This window comes from Chlorocebus sabaeus, chromosome 18 (assembly GCF_047675955.1).
Source record: "Chlorocebus sabaeus isolate Y175 chromosome 18, mChlSab1.0.hap1, whole genome shotgun sequence".
NCBI lineage: Eukaryota > Metazoa > Chordata > Mammalia > Primates > Cercopithecidae > Chlorocebus > Chlorocebus sabaeus.
The window spans coordinates 36,604,374-36,631,436 of record NC_132921.1 but is presented as its reverse complement, the minus strand read 5'-3'; the positions used below and the strand labels follow the sequence as shown (position 1 = coordinate 36,631,436).

General features: G+C 49.4%; 1 protein-coding gene across 1 annotated transcript in view; it reads left to right on the top strand.

Annotated features, from left to right (window-relative positions):
• The first annotated feature begins 7,451 nt into the window (after positions 1-7,451).
• Positions 7,452-27,063, top strand: part of ARK2C (arkadia (RNF111) C-terminal like ring finger ubiquitin ligase 2C) — a 127,157-nt gene continuing 107,545 nt past the window's right edge. Inside the window, exon 1 of the mRNA XM_007974140.3 lies at positions 7,452-7,565. Within this exon, the coding sequence (XP_007972331.1) occupies positions 7,505-7,565 (61 nt within the window). The 5' untranslated portion in view covers positions 7,452-7,504. The remainder of the gene's footprint in view (positions 7,566-27,063) is intronic.

Genomic DNA, 27,063 nt, shown 5'->3' with positions numbered 1-27,063 from the left:
TCTGTGTTCCTGAGGACTTTAGTGGCAGAGGGGAGACCATCCAAGGAGGGCTTCAGTGGCAAAAGGGAGACCGTCCAAGGGAGTGAGTGGGGACTAGAATCTAGCCTGAACTCCTGGCCTACGTCTGTGTCAGATGTGAGTAAGAGCACTGCTTCCTAACTTACCCACTCAGGGATAACATATTTTTGTGTGCCTGCAGAATGCAAGGATATGTGCTAGCTTTTTTCCTTTTTTTTTTTCCTTTTTTTTCCCTTTTTTTTTTTTTTTGAGACAGAGTCTCGCTCTGCTGCCCAGTCTAGAGTGTAATGGCACAATCTCGGCTCACTGCAGCCTCTGCCTCCCAGGTTCAAGCGATTCCCGAGCCTCAGCCTCTCAAGTAGCTGAGATTACAGGTGTGCGCCACCACACCAGCTAATTTTTGTATGTTTAGTAGAGACAGGATTTCACCATGTTGGCCAGGCTGGTCTTGAACTCCTGCCCTCAAGTGATCTGCCCACCTCGGCCTCCTGAAGTGCTGGGATTACAGGCATGAGCCACCACACCTGGCCTGTTTTACTTTTATTTTTGGAAAAAATTGCAAATATAATCAAAAGTAGAGAGAATAATACAATGAACTCTCTCATATATTCTTCATGCAGTTTCCACAGTTATCAACACAATGCCAATCTATTTTCATTGCTACAGCTTCTCACTGACCCCTCCCCTTTTTCAAAGAGAGAAGAACCATCCAGATGTCATTTAATATAATCTGTAAAGCATCTGTAAATACAGTCATCTCTCAGTATCTGTAGAGGAATTGGTTCCAGGACCCCTGCAGATACCAGAATCCAAGGATGTTCAAGTCCCTTACATAAAATCACGTATCTGTTTATCACCTATGCACACCTCCCTGTATACTTTAAATCCTCTCTATAGTCCTTATAAGACCTAATGCAATGCAAATGTTATGAAAATAGTTGTGACACTAATTTAAAATTTGTATTAATTTTATTGTTGTATTGTTATTTGTATATATATATTTTTTCAAATATTTTCAACCGGAAGGTGGTTGAATCTTCAGATGTGGAACCTGCAGGTAAAGAGAACTGACTGTGTAAGGGTTTTTTGTGTGAACATCACCATAATATCATTATACCACCTAAAAATACCCCAATAACTCCTTAATATCATTAATATCCAGTCAGTGTGCATTTCCTCAATTACTATTAATTTATTTGGAGTGTAGTGAAGCGAGCATGGCTCACTACAGCCTCGGCCTCCTGGGCTCAGGTGCCTCGGCCTCCTGGGTAGCTGGCCACATTCAGAGTGTTTTTTTTGTATTTTTGGTAGAGATGGGATTCCATCATGTTGCCCAGTCTGGCTTCGAACTCTTAGGCTCAAGCAATCTCCTGCCTTGACCTCCCAAAGTGCTGTGATTATAGGTGTGGTGACACCTGGCCCCCAATTATTTTTATAGTTTACTTGTTCTAATCCCATCTCATGAAAATCTAAACACTGCATTTGGTTGATAGATCCTTTATGTCTCTGTAGGCTCCCCCTCCATCTCCTTTTAGCACCTGTTAATCTGGTTTTTGAAGAAAATGGTTGATTTGTCCTGTAAAGTTTCCTCAATCTGAATTTTGCAGATTGCATCCCAGTGGTATCTTTTACTACATTTCTTTGTTTCCTGTGCTTCCTAACAATTGGAAATTAGATCTGGAGCTTTCATCAGGCTCAGGTTTCGTTTTCTGGAAAGACCACCACATGGGTGGTGGTGTGTTCTATCAGAAACGCATCATGGCCCATTGTCTCTCTTTTGCTGATATTAGCAGCCATTAATGGTCATTGCCTAGAAATTTTATTTCATCAAGATGACATACTCATGATATCATTTTTTATTTACTTGCCAATACTTCTATAAAAAGAAATTTCTCTCATTAAATATTTCATTATCTTAAAATAATAGAGTTTGTATGGGAAAGACAGGGCACATGCTTGATTCTTTCTCTTTATTTATCAATTTCTAGCATCCTCCAAGTGAACTTTATCTTCTATGAAAGCCATCCCACAATGTTCCTGTCTTCATTCCTGTCCCCAGGACTTAATCATATAACGCCCCCTCACTGCCAGGGAGTCTGGGATCTTCAGCTGGGATTTAACCTGGGCAGCTGGGTGCTCAGATAATTTCCCAATTACATTGGAGAAGGGGATTGTGGACCCTGGTACCTGCTTCATTTCCTGTTGGCCCATACTGTTTGAGGGTTGAAGTGGTTTCATTCACCTTATCTTGTATCTCTTGCACTTCCTGATGCAGAGGGCTCTGCTCAGTGACTGTGCAGTGAACATGTGAGTAAATGGTGCAGTCCTCACTGTTCCCACACTTTTCATGACCCAGGTTCCCAATTCGGCACAAGTACATTGAGCTCCTTCCTATATAGCACATTCATTCCAAGGTGCTGCTTCTCTTCTCTCTCTTTCTCCTATTCTCTGACCTTCTCCCTCCTCTTCCTCTTCCTGTTTCTCCTCCTCCTCCTCCTCTTCCTCTTCCCTTCCACTTCCACCTTTTCCAGTTCCTTTTCCTTCTTTTGCTTTTTTTTTGAGATGGAGTCTCACTCTGTTGCCCAGACTGGAGTACAGTAGTACCATCTTGGCTCACTATAACCTCCGCTTCCCGGGTACAGGCAATTCTCCTGCCTCGGCCTCCCCACCAGCTGAGATTACAGGCATGCGCCAGTAGTGTGTATGCCTGGCTAATTTTTGTATTTTTAGTAGAGTCGGGGTTTCACCATGTTGGCCAGGCTGGTCTCGAACTCCTGACCTCAAGTGATCCACCCGCCTCGGCCTCCCAAAGTGTTGGGATTACAGGCGTGAGGCACCACGCCTGGATCCAGTTCCTTCTCTTTCTCCTTCTGCTTTTAATTCTGGGCCTTTGTTCATATTTTGCCTCCTTGACTCAATGCCACTCCCATTTTCTTAGCCTGTTCAAAATAGACCCACACTTTAGGGTTCTCACCTCCCCTGATCCATCCAAAGGATTTCCTGAGTATTCAGACCTACCTTGACTTCTGTCTGACTCACCATCATCTTTGGTTATGGGCAGCCTGTCCTGATTACTCTTTACTTTCTTGTGTTTATGCCCTGGCTCCCAGCAGCCATCAGTGCCTGGGGCCATGCCTCTTTTTGCAGCAGGCTGCATCTAGAATCCCTGCCACATTCAGCACAGGGCTGTCATGACACCAGTCCCAGGGGGTTCACTGATTGACGCATAGCTGTTTTGCACAGCTTTTGAAAGCTGTGTCAACTTGATGTCAACACAACATGGAGAAGAGCAGGAATGCTGTCATCATTCTTGAACATTTTTGTTATCTACATGACTGATGTGGTGAGTTTGTTTTCATTTGTTGACTAAAGGACAATGTGGTCATAACCTACATGTAATGTTGAGCTCCAAAAGAGCTGTTCTTAAAACAGATACTTCTGGGCCCCAGAAACATGATGAGCTATAGAAATCTTTTTGAAGGTGGCCATAGTGGAGCCAAAAGAGAGTGGGGATTCGAAGTGTGGGTCAGAGACCAAAGTGACAGCGCTTTCTCCATCCTCTAAGGCCATGTTTTTCCATTTTGGATTAGGAATTATAGATCAACCTTCACTTTCATTTTTTTATACTTCTTGAGCCTTACATGCTATGCCACAAACATGCACTAGGTATTGATTTTGGCGGGGATTGACGGGGTGTGGAACATACAAAGGAAAAAACCCCGAAGAATGGAATATTTCTACAAATCTTTCTACTCCAGAAATCTGCTTTATTGTACTTCTATGGACTTTAGCTAATGGGAGGGAGAGTGGAAAACAGTCAGCCCAGCCTGATGGAAACAGAAAGTAGAAGCAAGACTAGGCTATGTGCTAGGAAATATGGATTCTAGTTTTAGCTCACCCATTGAGTGGCTGTAACCTTGTTTACAACCTTCTGAGCTTTAGCTTCCTCATCTGAAAAACAAGAGATGGGTAAGACAATAATCGACTTTCATTCTGGAGACATCACTGTATTTATGTGTCTAGAATTCTGTTTGTGTGTGTGTGTGTGTGTGTGTGTGTTTTCAGATTCTTTACCTGCTTTCTCACTGAATCCTCACAACAAACCTATAAGGTAGGTCTGGCAGAGGTTGTGCTAATCCCCATTACACAGTTGGGTGTATTGGGGCTGAGAAATGTTAGGTAGTTGACAAGGTTTCATTAAAAATGAAATTCCTCCTCCTAATCCACAAAAATTCCTTCTTAGCAGGAGGCTCATGCCTGTGTTTGTATGTTGGTGTACTGACAAATGCAGGCATCTGTCTGTCACGTTTCTCTGATGTGCGAATGTGAAGGATGCAATTATTAGGTGGACTCATAGATTTCCCTTGGTTTGCATTGCTGGTCTGTTCTTTGATGATTGCTTTTGCCTGAGGGATGTTCCATGCTATAGCATAATTTACACTAACTGCATTAACTAGGCAATCATAAATAGCAATTGGATAGCAAGAGGTGGTGAGCAAGGAGAGATGGTGAAGTGAAGGGAGACAACGAAGAGCCGAACAGCCAGGCTTGATTCTGTGTACTCTACAAATATTAACTCATCTGGTTCTCACAAGAACCCCACCAAGAAGGTTGCTATCATCAAGCCCATTTTGCAGATGTTGAAACCAAGGCCTAGAGGAGTTAAGTAATTTGCCTGAGCTACTAAGTGTCAGAGGCAGAATGTGAAGTCAGGCAATCAGATTACAGAGCTTGAACCCTAACCACCTTCCTGTCAACGTCAGATTGGGTAATCATAAGCTTTTGCAAGCTGCTCTGGTACAAAGTAAGATTTTTAGAAAAGAATGCTCACCCAAAACTAGCAAGGTTGCACAGAGAAATTGGCATACCATATACATACTGCTGATAGTACTGACAATGAGTTTTAACTTTTTACAAAGCAATTTGTGGCAAAAGCCATAAAGTTTTCCATATTTGTCAATTCATGAATGTCAATCCTAGAAGTTTATTCTACGTTTATAGTTCAACCAAAATGAGATGCCATATGCATGAAGTTTATTGTATGATCTGTAATAATGGAACACTGGGAGCAAATTAAGTGCCCTAGAGTAAGGTATGATTAAGTAATTTCATTCACTTGTTGGAATATATAAAAACATTTGAAATGATAATTACAATGGCTACGTAAAAGGACAGGAAAATGTTTCTGATAAAATGTTAAGTTTAAAAAGCAGGATGAAAAATATGTAGATTATGATGACAACGATGATATATATGCATATTAGCCAAGCCTGAAATAGAACAGGAAAATATTCGAGTAGTTAGGTGTTTGTTAAAGTCCTTTCATTTTTTTTCAGATTTCAATTAGTGGTGGCATTGTGTTTATTTATCAGATAATGAAAAAAGGAAAGAGCTGGTGGCAGAAGTGGGTTGAAAAAAATTGCCTAGGGTGAGACTTGGACTGTTGCTGGGAGACTTGCTGCTGGCTGTCTTCATCCCTGAGTTCTCTAGGGGCAGCCAGAGTTTAGGGTGGGAAAGAGAGCTCAGGCCTGAGGGATCCAGGTGCTTGTAGGAGAGAGAATGGTGCACCCTGGGTTCTGCCCTTGCCACTGGGAATGTGGTAGCTGTCTGGGTAAAGCCAGGCTGTGGTTTTCCCTTTGCTGTCCTGTCCATTGCCTCATCTCACTTATCCCATTCCTTATTCTTCAAGTCTCAAAAGCCTTAGAAGTCACTTTTCCGGAGTCAACTTCAACGCCTCCCCCTGCCACCCACGGGGCTGGGTGCCCCTCCAAGGTGCCCTGTTTGCCCAGCTTCCCATACTGCCCACTTCTGCATGGACCAGGCTCTATGGTGATTGCCCATTTGCATCTCTGAGGCCCTCTCTGGCCTCCAAGAGTTGGGATCTTGGGCAGATCTGGATCACCCTGGATCCCTATGCCCTTACTTAACACAGCATGGATTAAACGAATGACCCTCCTTTTCCAAGGTGAGGGCAGGTTGGTGTTGGATTAGATTCTTTCCAGCTCCACATATTGTGATTTTTACCATCTCCTATTTATCATACTCATTAAATAAAGAAGCCACTGGGTTTTGAAGACAAGTCCCGATGTAGGGAATGTCCTCTGTCTTTTTGCCCGTGGGTAGGCCACTGAAGCATTGTCTGGCTTTAGTGTGTGGACTGTGAGCCGGATTGGAGGCGTAGGGTTGCCTTGGGAGTTTTCACAGAAGGTTGGCTGAGCTTGCAAGAAAACCGCCTCAGTCGTCCTCTTGGCAACAAGGCTTGCGGTGAAGGCTCTTTGATTGGGTCTTGCTTGTCCCCAGCTGGACTGTCACAGGGCACATGTGACACGGTGGCCGTGCCTCCACGTGTGAATTTGCAAGAGCCGCAGAGCCTGATGTTACATATCTGCCGGCTGACTGTGGAAGTGGGCGTGTCTGTGCACATGGCTGGGTGTACCTGTCTCAGATCAGGGCAAAAGGTAGATGAGTGGCCCTGGGTTTTCTGGGCAGTGTGCCTCTGTGTAGACTGTTGGCAAAGACCTCAGTCAATGAGTGAATTTCAATTCAGCAAATAATTATTGTGAGCTTTGTGCTCTCCAAGAGCAACGACGCGGTGCGCCAGGCAGAGAACCTGGGGAGCGTGTATGTCTAACCTGTGTCTGCATCGTGTGTCCCCTCTGTGTGTCTCTGAGAATGCGTTCTTGGCACGTGTCCTGCGTTAACAAGGCGTTTGGTGTGTGCATGTCTGTGTGACAGTGCCTGGGTCCTGTTTGCGGCTGCTTGTTCGCATTCCAGCTTCCCTTGTGCCCGCAGTCAAGCTCTACACGTGCGCCAGCCTCCGAGCGCACGTCCCCGAGTGACCCGTGCGCGGTGTGCAGGGACCTCAGGGTCGTGTGCACTAAGGGCGCTCGTGCCCGTGTCTCTGCACTAACGAACGCACCTCCACATGTCTGAGTGCACGTCCCTCTCCATGTGTGCACGTTCCGTGTTCACGCCGCCCATGTCTGTGCAGGGGCGCTTCACGCGCGCGCGCTCCGGCCCGCGGGAGGCCAGGCACCCGCGCTGGGCTCCACGCGTCCTGTGGGGCTGACCCCTCCCTCGCGCCCCGCAGCCGGCCGCGGCGATTGGCCGCCCGCCCCCTTCCAGCCGTCACCGCTCCCTCCCCCCGCCACCCGCGCGCCCGCGGTCCCCGCTGTCCCCCGCGGTTCCGGCGAGGCCGCGCCGCGCCGCGCTCCGCTCCCATTGGCTGCGCGCGCCTTTGTGTGGCGGCAGCTGCGGCCCCAGCGCCTTTGAATGTCGAGAGGGGCCGGGAAGGGAGTCTTTCCATGGGCCATCTGTCTCCCCGCCAGCCGCCGCCCCACCGCCGCCCGCGCCCCGCGCTCCGCCTCCCGCCCCGGCGGCTCCCGCAGCCCCGCCGCCGCCCGCGCCCGCGCCCCGGAGCCGCGCCACAAAGGGCCCGCGCGCAGCCGCCGCCGCCGCCGCCGCCGCCGCCGCGCGAGGAGCCAGGATGGTCCTGGTCCACGTCGGCTATCTCGTGCTTCCAGTGTTTGGCTCTGTGCGAAACAGAGGTATCGCTTTTTCCTTTCGGGGTCTGCTTCGGAGCGTGTATCGCCGCAGGCACCGGGGCGGGGGCGGGCGCCGCGGGCGGCCGGGGGCTCAGGGCACACCCGCGAGGACGCAGGGCGAGCGGTGGCTTCCCCCCACCCCCTTTTAGGGGGACCCCCGAGGGTGGGGGCGGCCGCCCTCGTGGGAGCTTTTGTAGTGAAGTTAGGGTTTGGCGAATTTGGGTCCCTTCCTCCCCAGCCCCATTTTTTATTCTTTGCGGCGGACGTGGTTCCCCCAAATCACAGCCCCTTCCCCTAATACCTAGCCCTGTATGATCGAAAGGAGAAAGATACATGACCGTGTGTGTGTGTGTGTGTGTGTGTGTGTGTGTGTGTGTGTATGAGAGAGAGCGGGCGCGAGAGCATGCTTGGTTTTCAGTGGTTTGCTTTTTTTGAGGTATATGTGTGTTTTGTGTTATGTGTGTTTTGTAATTTTTTGGTAATTAGTACCGATGGCTGGCTAGCTGGGACCTGGGTCTCTGCCCTATCCCATACCCCAGCCCCCCACCCTCTCCTGGGCACTTGCACGATTTTGCATCCCATCCTTTTTTCCCCTTTAACCCTTTTTGTGTATCGCCCTTGTGCTATTGCCCTGCTCACCCCGCCCCCCGCAACTATCTTTGTATGACAGTTGCATCCACGGGTTCAAGATGCTTGGGCGTGTGTGTGTGTGTGTGTATGTATGTGAGTGTGTGTGCATGTGTGCGAGTGTGTGTGCGCGCGCCTCGGAGAGTCAGACCTGCGCTGCTGTGCCCCTCTGGGCCCGGCCGGAGCGGGGCGTCCGGCCCTTGGGTGTTGTGCTGTGTGTGAGGATGAGGTGGGAAGCTGCCCCCACGCCAGGCCTTTGCCCCGGGCAGCGGTTGACAAAGCAGCGGGCCGGCGCGGGCTTTGTTTTTAACTGTGATAAATGGGGTGTGTTTGCACGGTCCCCTTTCCCCACATCCCCTCTCCCTCACATTCTGCTACAACAATAGCTTGATTTTCCCCTCTTCTCCCCACCTCCACTCCACATTTCTTTCATTTTCTTTTAATAAAAAATTCCCACCTCCCAAGCAAATCCGAGATGCATTTAGATTCATTTTTTTTCTTTTTTGTATTCTGCCTCTGGACTCACATTTCTCGTCTTGGAAATGTTTCTTCTATCCTCTCCCACTCCACGTCTGCTTAAATCCCTGCTGGCTCAGGCCCTCCTCCCCCTCTCCCCACTCCCTCACACACAGAATGATGTCTTCCCTTGGCCGACCAGGGCTCCTCTACCAAGTCGGGGTGGGGGGTGGGGTCGCAGGGCCAGCGCTTTAGTGCGCCCCAGGGGCCCGATTGGGCAAGAAAAGGAAAGCCCAGCCCTATTTTATCCAGCCCAGCTGTCCCCAGCCCCGCGCCTCTCCCCAGAACCTAAAAGGCAAGCTTGGCCCCCTTAGGCCTGTTTGAACCGCAGTTTTTTGTGTGATGATAGAATGATGACATTCTGCATTTATCAAATCTTTTTTTTTTCTTCATTGTGTAGCTCAGTGAATGGTCAACTCGCTGCTGTGTGCGCTGTGACCCTTCTGCCTCCGCATTTAGCTGTATTGTGACACCCTCTTAACCATTTCCTGTCTCCATCTGAGGAAGGCATTGCTATTTAAGCGGCAGTATCCCCTATCTCAGGCCAGCCTAGCCATGGGGGTGAGGGGGAGTGGGTGTGTGAGGAAGAAAGAGGGGGGCTGGATGCGATCTCCTTGAAATGCCACCCCCTCCCTCAATACACAATTATCTCTTATTACTTGGCATTTCCTCTTAAAACGGGTGTGGAACATTACACTAGGCAGAAATTCAAAAATGATTAAGAAGGATGTTGAGCCTGAAAGTATAATTATCCTGATTAAATCATTACCATCCTCATTAATACCACCAATCTCTAAATACCATTGCAGGATGCTGATTCCATGTTTTGAAATTCAAATTGCTCAGCTGCCTTTAAATTTTATTTTTAATACTACTTTCTCCCTCACCACCCCTCCCCCCTCAAAAAAATCCCAACAACACAAATTCTGCCCATCAGTTAAAGTTTACTTTCGTGGCAAACACGCCCACAGGAAATTCAAGGGCTGAGGGGTGAGTTGGTCTGTGGGTAAAATTTAGCACAATGTGATAAGAGTTCATGACCTTCCGATAGAGGATACTAATGCTTAACTCAACAAGGTCCTAAACCACAATCTTCTTGTAAAACTATTAGAGAGTCTGCCAGCTTAAATCTGTTCTTTTTAGTTTCCATTGTAGTAGTGTAGGATGTAGGCCATTTCAGAATAGATGTAGAGAAATAACCATTTTTGTATCTTCATCTTGTTTAGCCGAGTACATTGCACTGTAAATCCCTGTTAAGTGGATTCCTTTTGCCTTGGCTTAGAGGCTGCAGCACCCCATTTTTCAGTTATCTGAGTGGCTGTCAGTTAGCTTCTTGGCAGCGCCCAGGCATAACTGAGGATTGCACTTAGTTGGAGGCAAAAAATATTAAACATGTGTATTAAAAAAATCTTTGATGAAATGACAGTTGCTGCTATACCATAGCCTCTGAAAACTTGGTGCACCAAGGTCCCTGGCTTAAATGGGAGCCGTGGCCGTAGTGTCTTAATTGTTTAATTGTACAATGTCAAGAGCATCTTTGGACATCCGCCCCGGCCCTCAGAGCTGCCCCTTTAACAGCCGGCTCCCTTCTGCTGCTCGCCAGCCAGACCTGCTTGAAAACTGAAACAAAACAGCAGCAATAATGAAAGAATAAGGCCCCTACTTTGAGGGCCCTTCCAAAATAAAGTCCCAAATAGCCTCCCCAGACTGCCATTTGGCAATCTGAAAAGAAAGAGAAAAAGAAAAGAAAAGAAAAGAAAAAAGAATCCCAGCAAAATGGTTTTCCATTAAACAGGGGTAGCGTGTTCTGCTGTGCTGAATTACTTCCTGTTCTTATTTTGTGGGTAATTTTTTCTGTATCAAATATCCTTTTGGTTGTGTATCTTTTTCACCTTTTCTTGTACTAAAACTAAAGCATGATCTGTATTTTTTTACATCCCCCAGTTGACAATGTACAGCGCTCGGTTAGAGATGTTACCCTGCTGAAACGTACTGTGGTCGTGTAGCCCGGGCCATCTGCTCATTGTACGCTGCTTTTGTTCTGTTGCCCTTCCGAAGCATGGTGGGCCCAGCCTTTTTTTTTGTATTGTGTGCATGACGACATTGTTACACACAGAATCCACTAATACTAATATACAATCTCTCAATAAAGAACTAGTTTTCCTATATTAACCTAGTGTGCTTTTTCTCTTGCTGTTTTCCCATTTATTGTCGTATCCTGCTGTTTAGATTTTCCCCCTTGCTTTTCTATCCCCACCCTCACCCACCCACCACTCCCACCTCCCATTGTAAGATTTGAGTGAATGCCTTTTCTTTTTACTTTACTTTTTTTTTTTTTTTTTTTTTTTTGTGGTACAGATATGGTGACTTTAATCTCATTTAGTCCATATCTTTTCACAATAGATGTCTGGGGCGATAGGAGGGGCCAGTTGTCCTGTTACACTGAAACAGTTCACCTGCCTAGAGAGAACCCCTACCTTTGGCCACCTGTGTACTCAATAGTCTCCACATTTCATCTTAGTTTTCAAGATACATGGGCACTGGGTTTATGATGCTGGTGAAGAGAAGGGGATATAACACTTAGGTTGAGAAAAGGGATACTGTTCTTAACTAGCAATCTTGTAGCATTTCAGACTCGCCTAAAAACCCATTTTGAGTTGTGTTTTAACTTTTCTGTTTGCTGTCTCATTGATTTACTGTCCTTATAAATCATGCTGGGGGTGACATGTTACATGTAGCTGAAGCCATGATCTGGAATTTTAAAATACCCTCTTCTATGTGCATATTTAAATTTTTAGGACTTGCAATGTAAGTTTTGTATTGAGATCCTGGATAAGGAAGATGTTTGAAACAGAAACTGACTCAGACCACTCCCACCCCTGTCCCAGGGCCAACAGTGGACCTGTTACTGTAGGAATAAGAGGGTCTGTGCCCTCTGCAGGCTGTGAGCCAGTTAAAGCTGATTATAGCCTAGTTTCCTGACAGCTGCTTCATCTATGGCCCTGGGGCCTCTCTTAAGAGAAAGACAGCTAAGATCTCAGCCATTGTCTAAGTGTGTGTTGAGGTGGGGAAGGGGGAGGGGGAGATCAGGAGCAAAGTCAGGACCTAACCCAAAATTGAGTTGGAAAAAGAACCCTTAAAACGTCTTTTTTCCATAATTACATTGGAGAAGCCAGTGGAGAGGTATTTTTTCCCCCCTTGGAGTGGAACCCAAATTCAGCCATTTGTCAATTACACCTATTCAATTTCAGCCCAGAAGGAGCCTTGCTAAATGAGGCATTCTAGACACTGAGGAAAAGAGTTGATTAAAGAAATTCCCGGTTATTTCAAAGGGTCATCATTTTGGAGCTGCTCCTCTTTTGGCCGATGTGCCTCGTCCTTGCTCCCCGGGGCTGACTGACTCCCGGGCTCACCCTGCTCCTCGCTGGCGGGCACACCCCTGCCTGACCACAGCGCTTCCTTGCCTTCTTTGTGGCTTCATGCAACTCTCCTCTCCCCCCATGGCTGCCCTCTCTGCTCTGGCCCTTTGTTCTCGCGCTCTTCCCAGCCCGGGTGGGAAAGCTGAGCTGATTTACTGTGACACATGGACACACATGGATGTTCCCAGTGGGGGCCCTGCTGTAGTTTGTGAGAGAGGAGAGGTACAGGTTAACAAGGCTAGTCCTCTGAAGATTTTGCTTGTTTCTTCTTCTTTTTAAATTTTCATTTACACGAGACTTAGAAAGCAAAGCAAACCACTCCAATCCAACCTCAACAATAGTAAAACTACCCTGAATTGAGTGATCACTCTCATATTTGCCCTAGAGAACAGTGGCTCGTTAGATCAATCTTAACCAATTCCAAGATTTCATTTTTCTAAATTTTTGTTAAGTATGTCAGAATTGTTTGAGAATACCTTTTGAGGATGGCTAGTAACCTAGTAATAATATAGCAAGCTGTGGGTTAATGGGAAATCACGTTTTAGCAATGGATCCAGTGCATTTAATGTTTGAACCAGATGGTCTGAACTAAACACTTACATATTAAGGAGACTTTCCTGGTGACTGGACGATTCAGGAACTACAAAGCCATTGTTCTTTATATTTATTCTCTCAACCACCTGACACATACCTGTTTTAGCACCTTGACTTCAGGATTTTGGAAAACCCATCAGTTCAGGGAATCCTATGTCATAGGCTTTGAAGTAAGATGGAACACAGCTCTTCTTTCTGAACAAGAGAACTTCTCTTGAAACTAGCATCAGAAAGACCCACTAAGTTCATGAGTTTTCTTTAATAATAATTTTCCACAAACCAGCAAATACTATTAATCACTCAAATTCACGGAAAAGACCACCAAGAGTGTTGAGGCCCTAAAGTGCAGATGACAGAGCCTGGACCACCCACCTTCCTTTTGTAGTTTTCTCATCTGCTGCCCCACCCTGTTCTTCCCATCTTTAAGTAAGTATCCTGCAGTGGCACATTAGAAGATTTAATGGTTTTCTAGGCTACTGAAGCAATAGTTCTGTGCAGGATCCAAGGGCAGCAGGGACCCCTTATCTGAAACAAAGGGCAGGAAACAACAGGTCCTTGACTCCAATTCAGGGTGTGACTTTGGCTTCCTCAATCCTACTCCACAATTGTCACACAAATCTCCAAGACACTTGTGCCCCAGTTTCTCTATGGATCTAAACAGCTTTGTAAAAATTCCCGCCTTAACACTGTATGAATATGAATTAGTATTTATTAGTTTCTGGTATGGTTTAGCTACAGATCAACCAATATATTTCCAAGAGGATTGGGGGCTTATCTTGGAAAGACTCAGAGTTTCAGGATGATTTAAGAACCAAAAGCAAACACTTACAACCGCATAGCCAAACCACATGCAATGCCTGTACTCCATGTGTCTAGTTGTTCATTCATTCACCTACTCACCTGTTTGTTCATTCAGTTAATGAGTGTTCTTTGAATATTTACTTGGGGCCAAACACTGCGCTAAGGGGGATACAGAAGAAATGGAGACCCGAGTGCCTCCCTCCTGGGGCTTATGCTGAGGTTGAGGGATGAATGCTTAGGAAACCAGATACTGTCTAAGATGTTCTGGGCCAAAATGTCCACATGAGTGGCAGAATGTCCTGACTGGTGAGATAAAAGAGCATGGAGCAGTCCAGGGTTTGAGTCCTAGCCCAGTCTTGACCTGAAAGGGTGAACTTAGGCCACTGCTTTGAGCATCCTCTGAACAATGACTGATGACTGCCATGAAACCTACCTGATAGGCTGTGTCTACGCTATTAGAAGATACCTCGCACACAGCAGGTGCCTAGGATGTGCCAGACAGCTGCCCCTTCCCTTCACAACTGTAGGTGTTTATTGGCCAGGGGATCGAATAAGGTCAGAGGTGAGCTTGCTGCAGAGGCGGGTTTGTGATGTGCCTCAGAGGGTGGTATGTATACAGAAGGGAGGAGGAGGAAGAGGAGAGAGCACCCCAGGTGGAGGGAATGAGTGATTTTGGCCAAGGCCAGTGGCTCTGCTGATTTGGCAAGAACAGAGAGTGCATAGCAGGAGGGAGGAGTGTGTGTTGATTGGGGGGCACGTGTGCAGGCCTACAGGGAGCACCGGGATCATTGTCCTGTCTTTGAATGGCTCTCCTCAGAGCACAACTCCAGGAGTTAAGCAGCACGAGGTCTGGAGAATGTGGGAGCGAAAAGACTTGAAGAGGTTTTGAAGCTAGTTTCTGAGGGCCTCTGGAAGAGTTTGGACTGGATTCTTTGGTCTTTGGGAGCTCTGAGGGGAGAGGGCTGTTTAAACAGTTTATTCTGCAGCTGATGACAGAGGGATGGGGCTAGAGGCTGAGGTCAGGGAGGAGGTGGGGCAGGCTTGGGGGGTGGGGAGGGGAAGAAGGCTCACATCAGGGGCTTTACTGGAAGGTGGAGTAAGCAGGATTGAGTCCATGTGGAAGGGGCTGAGGGACAGGAGGTCTTTGGGGTGCTTTGGAGAATATAAGACCATGAAGACAAATGGGGAAGATGAGAGGAGCAGTCCATTTTGGGGAGAATTGAATTAGTGTACAGATAAGCACACAGAACTTCAGACGCCAGAGTGGCAGATGGAAGGGGATTGTGGCAACTTCTGGGAGTTGAGACTTCTAGTCCTTTTCATACAGATTCCTGGTTGGGGTAGGAAATGAACTTCAACAATAAAAATTCCTCACTCACATGACTTGTCCCCCACAAACTCTCTGTTCATGCCTGAAACCCTTATGAGGTTATTCGCATGTGTCTTTACTGGCTTAGGTCACCCCTTGAGCAAGCTTTCTTACCATGTGAACTCCTCCCGGAGCTGTACCAATCAGTGTCCCGAAATCTCAGTTGGAACAAGTTTTATCAAACTTTGCCTTTCTTGAAAAGACAGACCCCAAGGTGGGCAAGTGCCAGGAGTTTTGCCTCCACTACTTTGCAAAAGGCCATCCCTACATATGGGAGCAGGGGGAACTGGAGGGAGCCCACCCAGTGGCATATTGGGAGAGGAGACGGCAGGGAGTGGGGACTGAGGACAAGGACAGGGACTCTGATCTCAAGATTGATTCTGTCTGCAAGGAGGGGTTTTTTCCCAATTCAAAGCTCTCTCTTCCGTTATCTCATTTCCTCCTTGGCACAGCCCAAGAGGAGTTAATTGGGAATCAGAGGAGGAAGCTGAGGCCAAGAGTGGTGAAAGACTTTGCCACCCTTCCTGACTAGCTAGTAAATGGCTGAGCCAGAAGGGGAGTCCAGGCGATTGGACACTTGACTATGGCCCCCTGCACCGCCCGCCATGGCCTGCATGTGGCAAGGAGCCTCATCAAGACCAAGGCAAGAATGAGAAAGGAATCCCTGCAGTAGGTGGGAAGGGAGCAGTAATTGCCCCTGCCTGGCTAGTAGCCCATCCAGGGCATGGGCTAAACCTGGAATCACTTTTCCCCAAAGTGAGGGCATGTTTTGCATTTTTTCTTAGATTATCTTGAAGCCTTAACAAATTGTATCTATGTTGTTTCATGGAGATGATAGAATCACATTCTGGAAAGTTTAGAAAATAAACCAAAGGAAAAAAAAAATCTCATAGGAGTCTATCCCTCTGCAATCATGTTAGTGAAATGCCTTCATATTTTTGTTCATGTATTTGTTGTCTTTTTTTGGGGGGAGGGGGTGGAGCTGTAAACACAATATATGTATACTTTTTACATTCTCTATTTCCTATTTTACATTAATGTCACAGACGTTTTCACATTCTGCTATGCTGTTTTCACAAGCACCGCTTTTAATGGCTACATAATATTCCACTTGAATAGTGGCTCAACAGCCAAGTTTGCTGGCTTCGCATGCCATAGGTTTTAGGCCTCTTGGTGCTGCTCTAACCCACCTCCCTTGGACTGCTGTCCAGCCATGTGGGGAGGAGGTGGTAAGTGGATCAGGTGTGACAACTCTCACTCCTCTCTGCTCACCAGCAGCCCCTTCTATCTAGAGGCCCAAATAAGTGAAGGGAAGCAGATAAGAGAGGGCTGGGGAAAGGAATACGACTTGGATAAACCATTCTGAGACTGAGATTCTGGTCCACAAACTTCCACTGCGATCTTGAACAGGTCAGTTTCCTTCCATCAATTCTCAGTTTTCCCATCAGTCAAATGGGTACATCTTATGGCTTGTGCCTTACTGGACTTGTCACATGAAATAATACATAGGAAACAAGTCGAGAAGCCAGCCAAAGGCGACAGTGAAGATCATCACTGGTATTCTTCACAGTGGTGGCGCTCAGACAGGCCATGTGGGACAGTGGAAACAGTCCTGGCTTCATGGCCTCTCTGCCAGTAACTACTCATGTGAGGTCTTGGCCGAGCCTGAGTACTCTGCGACTTCACTGCCTATCTGCCAAGGGAGAGAATTAGCTGAATTGCCCCTGCCTGCTCTAAAACACTGCCTTCCTCGTGATGAGAAGAGCTTCTATTCCTGTCACCTTTTTGCTTTTTCATTGGGAGAGTAGCCACATGAGCTTTAGGACTCAGTAGGCACGTGAACTTCCACTGGCCAGGTCACACTGTGCAGTAGGTGGGAAGAGAGCAGTAATTGCCCCTGCCTGGCTAGTAGCCCATCCAGGGCATGGGCTAAACCTGGAAGCACAGACACAAGGCTCCTTGACCCCAAGCTCAGGGCTGGCATAAGCCTGGTGCCGCTGCTCTTGTTGGGTCAGTGAGCGGGACATTCCCCCGGATGCTGCTGCTTCCTTCTGCTGTCCTTTCCTTGAAACATGCCCCTGGGGTGTGCCGCTGTGCGCAGCGGAGCCCTCCAGGAAGTCCTCCCTGCCAGCAAGGGAGGGGGACGGTCACCCACGTTGGCCTCCCCTGATGACGCTGTATCCCTCAGATCTAAGTGCTGGCCTCACTGCACCTAGGAAAGGAAGTGGTGGCTGCTGACTCAGCACCAGCCTGCAGGTGGAGAGGGGGTGGAGGAGCTCTCTGAGGCTGGGAGGAAGTGAGAATTCAGTGGACACCTGTCTCAAGGAAGGGCAGGAAGCATTGCAACAGCTGCTGTGCCCCCTCTGAAGCTGAGTGGGAGGGAAGGGATGGAGGCGCTCTCCATGTCTTCCCCCTTCTCCCTCCGCCCCCAGCCGGCTTGCTTAGCTCCAGCCTTTCTCTCCCATGCCACCCCCTCCTCAAAAGCTCAGGGGCCCCCTCTGGGCTGCCTGTGCCCGAGGACCACCCACCTCCTGGAACACCTGCTTCTACTCCTCAAATTCCCTGGAGCTAATGGGAGAATGTGCTCACTCCCACCCCCAGCGTGGAGACACTGGCCTTCCTTAAGCCAAAGGATGGCCCTTCCCCGGGGGATCTTGGCCTCCACGGGGGACCTCAGCCTCCACGGTGGGCTCATTCCCTGGAAGGGCAGGCATGGACTCAGGGGAAGGGACCATACCTGCCCCCTCTGCCTATGATGCTAGGGACTGCTGACCAGACCTGAAAAGTCAGATTCTGGGAAGGTGAGGGAGTGACAGTGGGGGACTTGGGCCCAAAGAACAGGTCCTTGCATGGCCCAGAGGTGTGTGTGTCCCCAACTCTGTGCTGAGGATGGAGACAGCAGAGGCAGCTGGGCCAGAGCCTTGGCTAGGTTCTGTCAGCACCCTCCAGAGCTCCTCATCTTGGACACCAGGGTGGTGGGCTGTGGCCTAGGCCTCCCCTCTGGTGGGCTCATGTCCCTCGGGGCGGATTGGGACATCAGACCTGTCTCCCTCTCTAAGGGCTGTGTCGGGAGGGAAGCTGAGCTTGGGAGGCGGCTCCTGCCTCACTCCTTCTGGCCAAGCTGATGCTGAGGCTGCTCTTGGGCAGGGGTGCCTGGGATGCAGGGGTGCCTGGGATACAGGGCTGCTGGCTGCCACCTGCCATGGAACCAGAGGGACAGAGCAGCAAGGGACAACTGGAAGGAAGGTTGGGCCCACTGGAACCAGAAGAGTCCAGCGCTCTCCCTGCCAGGAGGAAAGGAACTAAGGGAGGGGGTGAGGGAAGAGAGGTCATGTGGGGTGAGGGGGCAGCAGCCAGACCCCAGCTTGGTCTTCCCCGGGCAGGTGCGGTGAGACTGTGATTGAGAAGGTGGGAGAGGTGCCCAGATGCCAACCTGAGATGGCACAGTCCCATCCTGAAGGTGTCTGACAAGTCTCAGTTTCCCCCAGCGGAGAAGTGGTGGGAAGGAGGAGGGAGGCGTCAGGTTCCCGCCTTCTCAGCTGGTGTCTCTCAGCCATCTCCTGGGTATTCCCTAAGTCAGGGCCCACCCCTGCACAGGTGCACCTGGGGAGCATCTGGCTGGAGGGTGGACTAGATGTGTGTGCAGCAGAGAGCAGAATCTTGACTCCGAGGGCAAAACAGGGCCTGGGCCTGCTGCAGGATAGACACGGTTTCTAGTTTTATGTCTCAATTTGGGGAAAACATGAAGTTTATATTAAACTAAACAAGCAACTCTTCTACCTCCAATTGCAAATTTTACATAAACTTTCGAATGAAAATACAGAATTTGGTGACGTTTCATTCAGGCAGGCCAGTCCAGGCTGTGCCTCGACTCCCGGGGTGGCCATACACTCCTCTGGCATTTGGATCCTTCTTGGGGTGAGTGACAGAAACACTTCAGGGTCAGCCCAAGGCCTCATCTTCCCAGAGCTTGGGGACCCAAGCTGTTCAGTGACTGGAGAGTCAGAGCTGGCTCTTGGAGCTCTAGTCAGGATTGGAACTCGGTTTCTTGACTCTGAGGGCTGGTGGGCATTTTGGGTTTTGGCTCAATGCCACTTGTAAGTGGCACGAGCTATGGCAGCTATGGGGTGCTTTGTGGGAGGCATGACTGGGTGAGGCTTGAGGACAGCTTGGATTTAACTGGTCATAGAGAGAAGGGATGGCATTTCAACATGTTGGCATATCCTCACGTGTGCCAGGCCTGGGAACCAGAGCCTGAGAGGGGAGGCCAGGAGACGAAGAGAACTCCACCGATGGGTGCGAAGGAGACCTTCTGAGGGGAGTACAGGACGCTTTTTATTGTAGTAAAACATATACAGCATAAAGTCTGCTGTTTCAACCATTTAAAAGTGTACTGCAATTCAGTGGCATTACATACATTCACAGTGCTGTGCGAACATCACTGCTTTCTATTTCCAAAACTTTTAAATCACCCGAACAGAAACTAAGAGCTCCCTTGGGTTTAGGGCCTCGTCCCAGGCAGGTCAAAGGCTGTGTTTGCTGGGTCTCCTTAAGGAAAGATTGGGGGCCGAGGGGATGGGAAACTAAGCCGTAGCAAAGAATACACAGATTTTGCCATCAGACAGTCTTTAGCTTGATCACCTATCAGCTGCAGGACTTTGGCCCTCTCTGAGCCTCAGTCTCTTAAAAAAAATGGAAATAGTTGATGTAAATACCAGTGTCACAGAGAGGTGAGGATGAAAGGGAGTTCTCATGCTCATAAAGTACGAGACACCCCAAATCCTGGGAAGTATTTAGCAAAAGATGGCCATTTCCCAACTCCCACCACACACCCCACTTCCTCAGTGCAAACACACCTCTGCTTGTTCAGGCCTGGGACAGTCTAAGGGGACTTAGGCGAGTGCAAAGCAGGCCCTTGGGCAGTCAGGGAAGGGCTGGGCATGTTTCAGCTTAATTGTGTAAGCAGTTACTGAGAACCTGCTTTGGCACAGACAGCCTGTGACCTGTAGCCTAAGTGGGGAGACCCCCGAACACTCCTGATGTGGGTGGAGAACGGGCAACAAGAATGGCCAAACAGTGGTCATGCTGGCCAGAAAGTGTGGCCCAGCAGGGAGGTATCTTAGTGCACGGGACGGGGAGAGGTCACTGAGGCCTGCAGAAAATCAGGAGGGCCTCCCAGAGGAGGCAAGACTGGAACGGTTCCCCGAGGAGGAAGAACTGTAGCTCTGCTGCCTCGGGGAGTGATCAGGTCAGCCCGGCTCCCTGCCCCTCTCCCATGTAGGCCCAGATCTGATCCAAGAGGTGAATGTCAGAGTCCTGTGGCTGTCACCCTCGTCTGAATTTTCTTTTTCTTTTCTGGAGCATCGGGCCCTCTCATTTCATTGTCATCCCTTCCATTCCAGTCCCCATCCTCCCTGCCATTCCCTGGCCCTGGCCATCCTGCTGAAATTCTCTGCCTCCTCTCCTGCCCCTCTGCCCAGCCGAGCTGCCTGAGTGCTCCAATGGGTCACCGTGCCACCCCTTGAAAGAAAGTCACGTGGAGGGGTTGTTGCTCGAGGGAGCTGGGGGCTTCGTGTCCTCCCTCTGAAGTGGGCAACCCTCTTGGGACACTGGTTCTGCTCTTTGCAGAAAAGGGTACTCATTCTTACCTGCCAGGTTGCGTGAGGATTAAATGAGACAGTGGTTGTAATGTACCCACCATGAATGCTTCCTGGCACAGAGTAGGGGCTATCCTTACTGTTCTATATGGCTACCTGCTAGGGAGTTGCCATGCACAGAGTCCCCCTGCCTACTCCTAGGAGGCACATTGAATTTTGTAAGGGAAATAAAGGGCAGGGGGCAAACTGAGCCTCAGTGTTCTTATCTGTAAAATGGGAACAATTATAGCAAGTCCCCCAGCAGGGTGATAGTGAGGCTCAAATTTGATCACGGTTTTGTTCAGCTCATCTAACGCATACGCACTGAGCACCTGTGTTGGACCAGGCCCCGCGCAGGCATGGGGGACACAAGGATAATAATAATAACCATAAGAGCAGTAGCAGATGCACACGTAGCACTTACTCTGTGCCAGGCACCCTCCTAAGCACTTTGCCTGCCCTAAAAATACTGAGCCTCGTGGGAAACAGACAGACACAGGAAGAGCATGGCCCTAAGGTATGTGCTGGGTGTTCTCTTAGCCTGCGGGAAACATCTTGGGGAGGGCAATGCCTGGGGTAGCTGATGCCTGGGTGAGTCGTAAAGGATCTTGTTGCCCAGGAAGAGGTGGGGTGAGGGTGTTGTGGGCCAAGGGATTGCGGGGGTGAGGGGAGGGGAAGGGCAGGCTGAGAAGGAGAGTCATGCAGAGGGGTCACCGGGACAGGGAGCTGGGGGGCTGATGGACTGCAGGGAAGCTGGGGCTTTGTCGGCCCTCCTTTTCAACATGGCAGCTTTGCCTATTGGCCAGCGTTGCTGGTGGTTGATTGTATTTTGTCGAGAATAAAGTGCACATAGTCTATTCAGAACCTCTGTATGTCCTGAGCTAAGGGCTGAGGCTACAAGAAAGTGAGGCAGGAGTTTCAACAGACTCTGGTGAAGCAATGCTGGGACAGTTACCTCCAAAGGAAGAGGTGCCATGGGCTACTGTTGGGAGGGTGGGAAACTTCAGAGAAAAGAGCAGAGTGGTGTGGTATCTGGGAGACCTCCTGGAAGACACAGGGGTGGGACTGACCCTTGAAGTAGGGGCTTAGGGCAGCATTTTCCACACTGTCCAAGCAAGCATCAGGGCCTCTTGAGCTGTTAAAGGTTGTTTATGCAGAAAGGTTACATATTCCAACAATTTGGAAACACTACACACTATATCCCAGTCTTGGAGAGTCCCGGTGTGTATTAGCAAATTAAAGTCCCTGATAAGTCCTGCAACCAAGAGAGCCCTTTGGTTTTGCTTTAGCAGCATTTCCCAAAACTATCTGACCACAGAACTCTCTCTCTCTCTCTCTCTCTCTCTCTCTCTCTCTGTGTGTGTGTGTGTGTGTATGTGTGTGTATGATTTCTAGAAGCATACCTTGAACTTGGTTGCATGGAACACAGTTTGGGAATGCTGGCCTGGGAACTGGGTCATCTAGCTCAAGACTGGCCAGAAGGAACTCCCTTATACTGCAGAGGTAGGGAGACTGAGAAAGGGCCGTAAAAGGGAACTCATGGATGGTGACTGCCTGAATTACTTCCCACCATAGTCTTCCTCCCGGAGTGCCATCTTTACCCAGTGTCTTAGTACATTTGTACTTTAATAAGAAAATGCCATAGACTGGGTGGCTTACAAATAACAGAAGTTTGTTTCCCAGTGTACTACTGGAGGCTGGGAATCCAAGTTCAAGGTGCCAGCAGGTTTGTTGCGGGAGAAGGGCCACCTCTTAGATGACTGCCTTTTTGCTGTAACCTTGCGTGGCAGATGGTGAGAGGGACTCCTCTAGGGCCTCTCTTATAATGGCACTAATTCCATTCATGAGCGCTTCACCCTTAGAATCGAGTCACTTCCCGAAGGCCCCATCTTTTAACACCATCACGTTGGGGGTGAAGATTCAACCTATGAATTTTGAGAGGACACAAACATTCAAGTCATAGCACCTACTCTAGAGAAGACTCTAGAGGGAGGTCTGCGGTGAGCCGGCCTCTCATTCCCAGTGGCGTTTTTGCTGGCCAGCCAGGGGAAGCTGCCAGTGGTCATAGTTCTGGAGAGGGCTCTCTGCCACTGAGGGCACCTGCCCTGTGCCAAAGCCCTATTCAGCTTAGGGCCTTCCTTCCCACCTTCTATCTTACATTTATGACCTTGTCCAGATTCCTCGAAGTGGAGTTTCTTGCCTATTTAGTTGGGCCCCCCTTGCCCAGTAACCCACAGCTACATGTGATGCACTGCCCACGATCCACCAGCACCTGACGTTCACATCATCGCGCACCCAGATGGTCACCCTGACACAAGCCCGTCTCACTGTGGGCCCCATGCAATATGCATTTACACGTTCATCCACAGTTCACATACCGTCATAACAACAGCACGCATTCATTTACACATACGCATCTGTATTAGATGAGAATACACAGTACATATACACACCCACATTCCACATGCCAATACGCGCACAGACTCATACCACTCACCACTCACATACGTGTACACACATGCACACCCCATCATACATAGCCGCAGAAATACAGGCTTAAATGTTCCCCTTCTTTTCTGTGACATGTCACCTGTACCCCTATGAAGCCCCTACCCCACCATCGCTGAATTCAAACAGTATTTCAACAGGACATGGAGGCCTTATCCAGAAAAACACCATGTGTATGAGTGTGTCCACATCTGCAGGCCAGCTGCAGAGCCTGGGCCTGTGGTACCAGGCCACAGCTGATTTGGTGTGCTCCCCATTATGATGGAGAAAACAGGTGTCACAAAGCTCTGTTTGGATGCCGTGTGGCCTAGGAGGGCTTCCTGGAGGAGTTAAGTCTTCAGCTGGGATGGAAGCGTGAGGTCCATGTCAGTAGAGCATGAGAGAAGGGAGCGCTGAGGTATGGGAGTCGCACAAGGGGCGTCAAGTGGGGTGAGCATGGCCGGGAGCAACCCCAACCCCAAGAACCCCGGCAGCAGTTACAGGAACAGTTTGGGCAAAGGTGGAGGAAGAAGCAGCAGGGCCAGGAAATGGCCAGCAGCTCTGTCTGCTGGCGTTCCTCCTGCCACCCTCGCTGGTGGCACTGACACCTGGCTGAGGTCATCAGTAGCTGAGAGACTCCTTAGCTAGTGCTCAGCTGTCACTCTGGGGGAATGAAAGAGACCATATGATACTAATATCGCTGTCCTGCTTTATAAAGTGTCCTAACAAGCTGGCGAGCCAGGCACACTCAGTCTTATTTACGGCTGCTATTATTTCTCTGACATCAAGATTAATTTGACGATAGTTGTTTATAAGCTCTTTCATCATCAGATGGGCCCATTACCTGGGAGGAGAGGAGGGCTGGATTTAATTTGTGAACAGTGTGCTGAGTCCCTCTGCCCCTGGTGTGTGTGCAGGAGGTGCAGCCATAAATCATGGCAGATGCCAGCAGCGCTGAGACCAGAGGGCCGGGAGCTCCCCAAGCAGGCAGACCCCAGAGCTCACGTGCAGCAGGGGGGCTGCCTGGCAGGTGTGCCAGTCCGCAGAGCCGGGGAGGGAGGCAGCGGTGCACAATCTTCTCTGCTGGGAGGAGGCCCCAGAAGATCTCCCTGCCAAGGAGCTTCCCACTGGAGTGGACACTGAGTTAGAATTATCTGGAAGCTTGTTAAAATACAGATGACCTAGCCCTACAGAGTCACCGCCTCTGTGAGTGGAGCTTGGGACTTCCCTCCAGTCTGGAGTGTGAGGCCTGGGGGCAAGGATGGGCTGTGAGACAGGCTGGAGCAGTTCCCTCCAGATGCACCCAGTTCCAAGCAAAGGTGCCCCTTCCCTGGATATCTGAGCAGAAAAAGACAAGAGGAAGAGCTGGCAAATAATAGACCCGAGCAAAAAGCTAAAGAGATTGGGTCCTTGAGCCACATGGTAAGCTTTGCCAAGGCTGTCTCCTTGCACCTGCAGAGCCGCCCTGCCATTGTCCTCCCTCAGCTGCCCAGCCCCTTCCTGCTAAGCAGGACAGAAACATCAGCTCATGAGGGGCACATCGGGGGCTTTATAGGCATCATCTCTTTGTCCTCTGACATTGATCTTTGAGTTATTTTTTTAGTAAACCCAACTGAAAGATAACTTAGGCAGTTCTCAGTTACATGGCCTGGCAACAGAGGCCTAGGTTTAAGTCCAGCTTGGACCCCAAGCTCATGCTCTTTCCGTGACCTGAGGCAGAGTCCCAGCGTGGGGGCAGGGCCTGGTTACCTGAATCCACTGCACACAAACATTGCAGCCTCAGCAAATGGTAAATCTGTCGGTGTGTGTTGGGATGGAGTACCCAAGAATTCGAGGTGATGAAGAGGTCCTCCTGCACTGTGCACCCAGGCAGTTTTTCTCCTAAGGGTGGGTATATTTCCTGGGAGCCTCTGGAGTGAATTGCCTTCAGAATGCAATGGAGTCTTTCTGCCCTGGTGGCCTGGCAGACCCTGTCACTCCCAGGATGGTAGCCCTGTCCTCTGCCTCCCAGGCCTTGGTCTTCCCTTCCCCGCCATTGGCTCTTGACAGCCTTTGCAGGGCTCTGCTGGAGACATTTGGGAACCCTCCAGGCCCCCCTTCTCCTCAGGGGCCTTAGATCCTATCCAGGAGGCTTACCTTGACGAACTCCACCTGGTCAAAGCCCATAAAATGGGAAGGCAGTCAGTATGGACTCCATCAGACTCTTTTCCCACCTAGAAGCTACAGTTTTGTTAATGTAGCCTCAGTTTGCATTGGCTATTTTGGGTACACATCATCCTGTCCCAATATTAATTCATGTGGACCAAAGCTCCCAAATCTGATAACACCTGCTACGGAGACTCTCATGTCCCAGCCTAGTGGAGTAGGTTTATTGGGTCAGATGTAAGTTTGGCTGTGATAATAGAGATCCAAAATAAAGGTGACTTAAAGGGATAGCAACTCTCAGAACAGCCTAGAGCGGTGCTCAATGTCAAGGACTCAGGTGCCTCCTCTCTTGTTGCTCCACCCTCCCTAGGGTGTGGCTCTTTTCTGCATGGTCCAGGATGGTTCACACCTTTGTCCACTTTCCAAGCATCAAGATGGAGGAAGAAGGGAAAGGTCAGAAAGAGCGTGATACAGCTTGCACAAGTCACCCCAACTCACACCCCATTGGCTAAACTGGGTCATGTAACCACCCTTAGCTGTAAAGGAGGCTGAGAAGTCTTATATACTGAAGGCCATGTGCTCAGCTAAATTCAGGGGTTGTATTACCACAGAAGGAGAGAACAGATAATGGGGGAGCCCTCAGTAGGTCATCTCTGCCTCAGTTGGTGCTTAGAACCCACATGTCAGGTCTTACATTGATTCTGGGTGAAGCTCCTCCTTTGTCTATCCTTCTTGCATAAGTGGCACTGTGAGTGGGACTAGCATGCCCTCCATGGCTTCACCCAAATAGACAAAGACATCCCCAAGGTAGGAAGTGAGAAGCCATCCTCCAAGTTGGTGTCAAACTGCCGGCCTGTGGTGATTGGATGTGATTACTCATGTCATTACAAATCTTCCTGTCTTGTGACTAGCTTGCGTTTTCCATCTTATCCAAAAGACTATAGTAGAATGTTAGATCTAAAAATGAGATGATGTCTGTGAAGTGCTCAGCCCGGGGTGTGGTGAACAGTAGACACTGAATGAAAGCTGCACATCCTTGGGCAAGATATTTAACCTCTTGGTGCCTCGCTTTTCTCATCTGAGAGATGGGGATGTCATCGTGACCTCCTCCATGGATTGTTGGGGAGATTCAGCCAGAGTCCATGGAAAGCACCAGGTGCAATGTCTGGGCCGTGAGTCAGGCTGCTGGGTGAGAGCAAGGGTCTGTGACCTCCTGACAGGGTTGCTGTGGGAGTGAAGAGATCTGTGTAGCTTTTAGCACAGGTGCCTGGCAGGTCGTAGGCACTCAATGAATGATAGTTTGCTCCCCGTCCGCTACCCCACTGTCACTGGTAAGGGATGTTACCTAAAAACCCTTAATCCCACTCCATCCCTCTACAAATGGAAGCATGTGGGAGGACTCTGAAAGTCAGAGAGTGGGAGTGGCGGGGCCCCGGAGACGCATGCTGCTGGCAGGCAGGGGACCAGGACTCTGGCTCCTTCCCACAGCATTGTGGCCCCCTCCCATGCTGCTGCCTCGGGTCCTTGCTCTGACAAGGGAAAGGAAACAGGCCCTCCAGAAGAGATAACCAGATACAGACAGCCCATGTCGAGGACCCAGAGTTCTGGGGTTGGGAGATGGAGTCGCAGGGGCTTGCGGTGGGGTGGCCTGACTGGGCCCTAGGTGACTCTGCCTCCCGTTCACCAAGACCCAGCTCTCAGGATTTTATTGGAAGCCTGGAAGGGACCTCAAAGATATTTAGCCTGCCCTCTCATTTTACAGGGAAAGGAAGGGACTTGGCCAAGATCACTCAGCTGGGGAGAAGACAAGCTCCCCACATCTCAGTCTCTACTCTCACTCTAAACCAGGAAGGCAGGAGCCACAGTGTTCACCAGGCTCCCCACTTCTCTCTTCCTTTTGCCCAAAT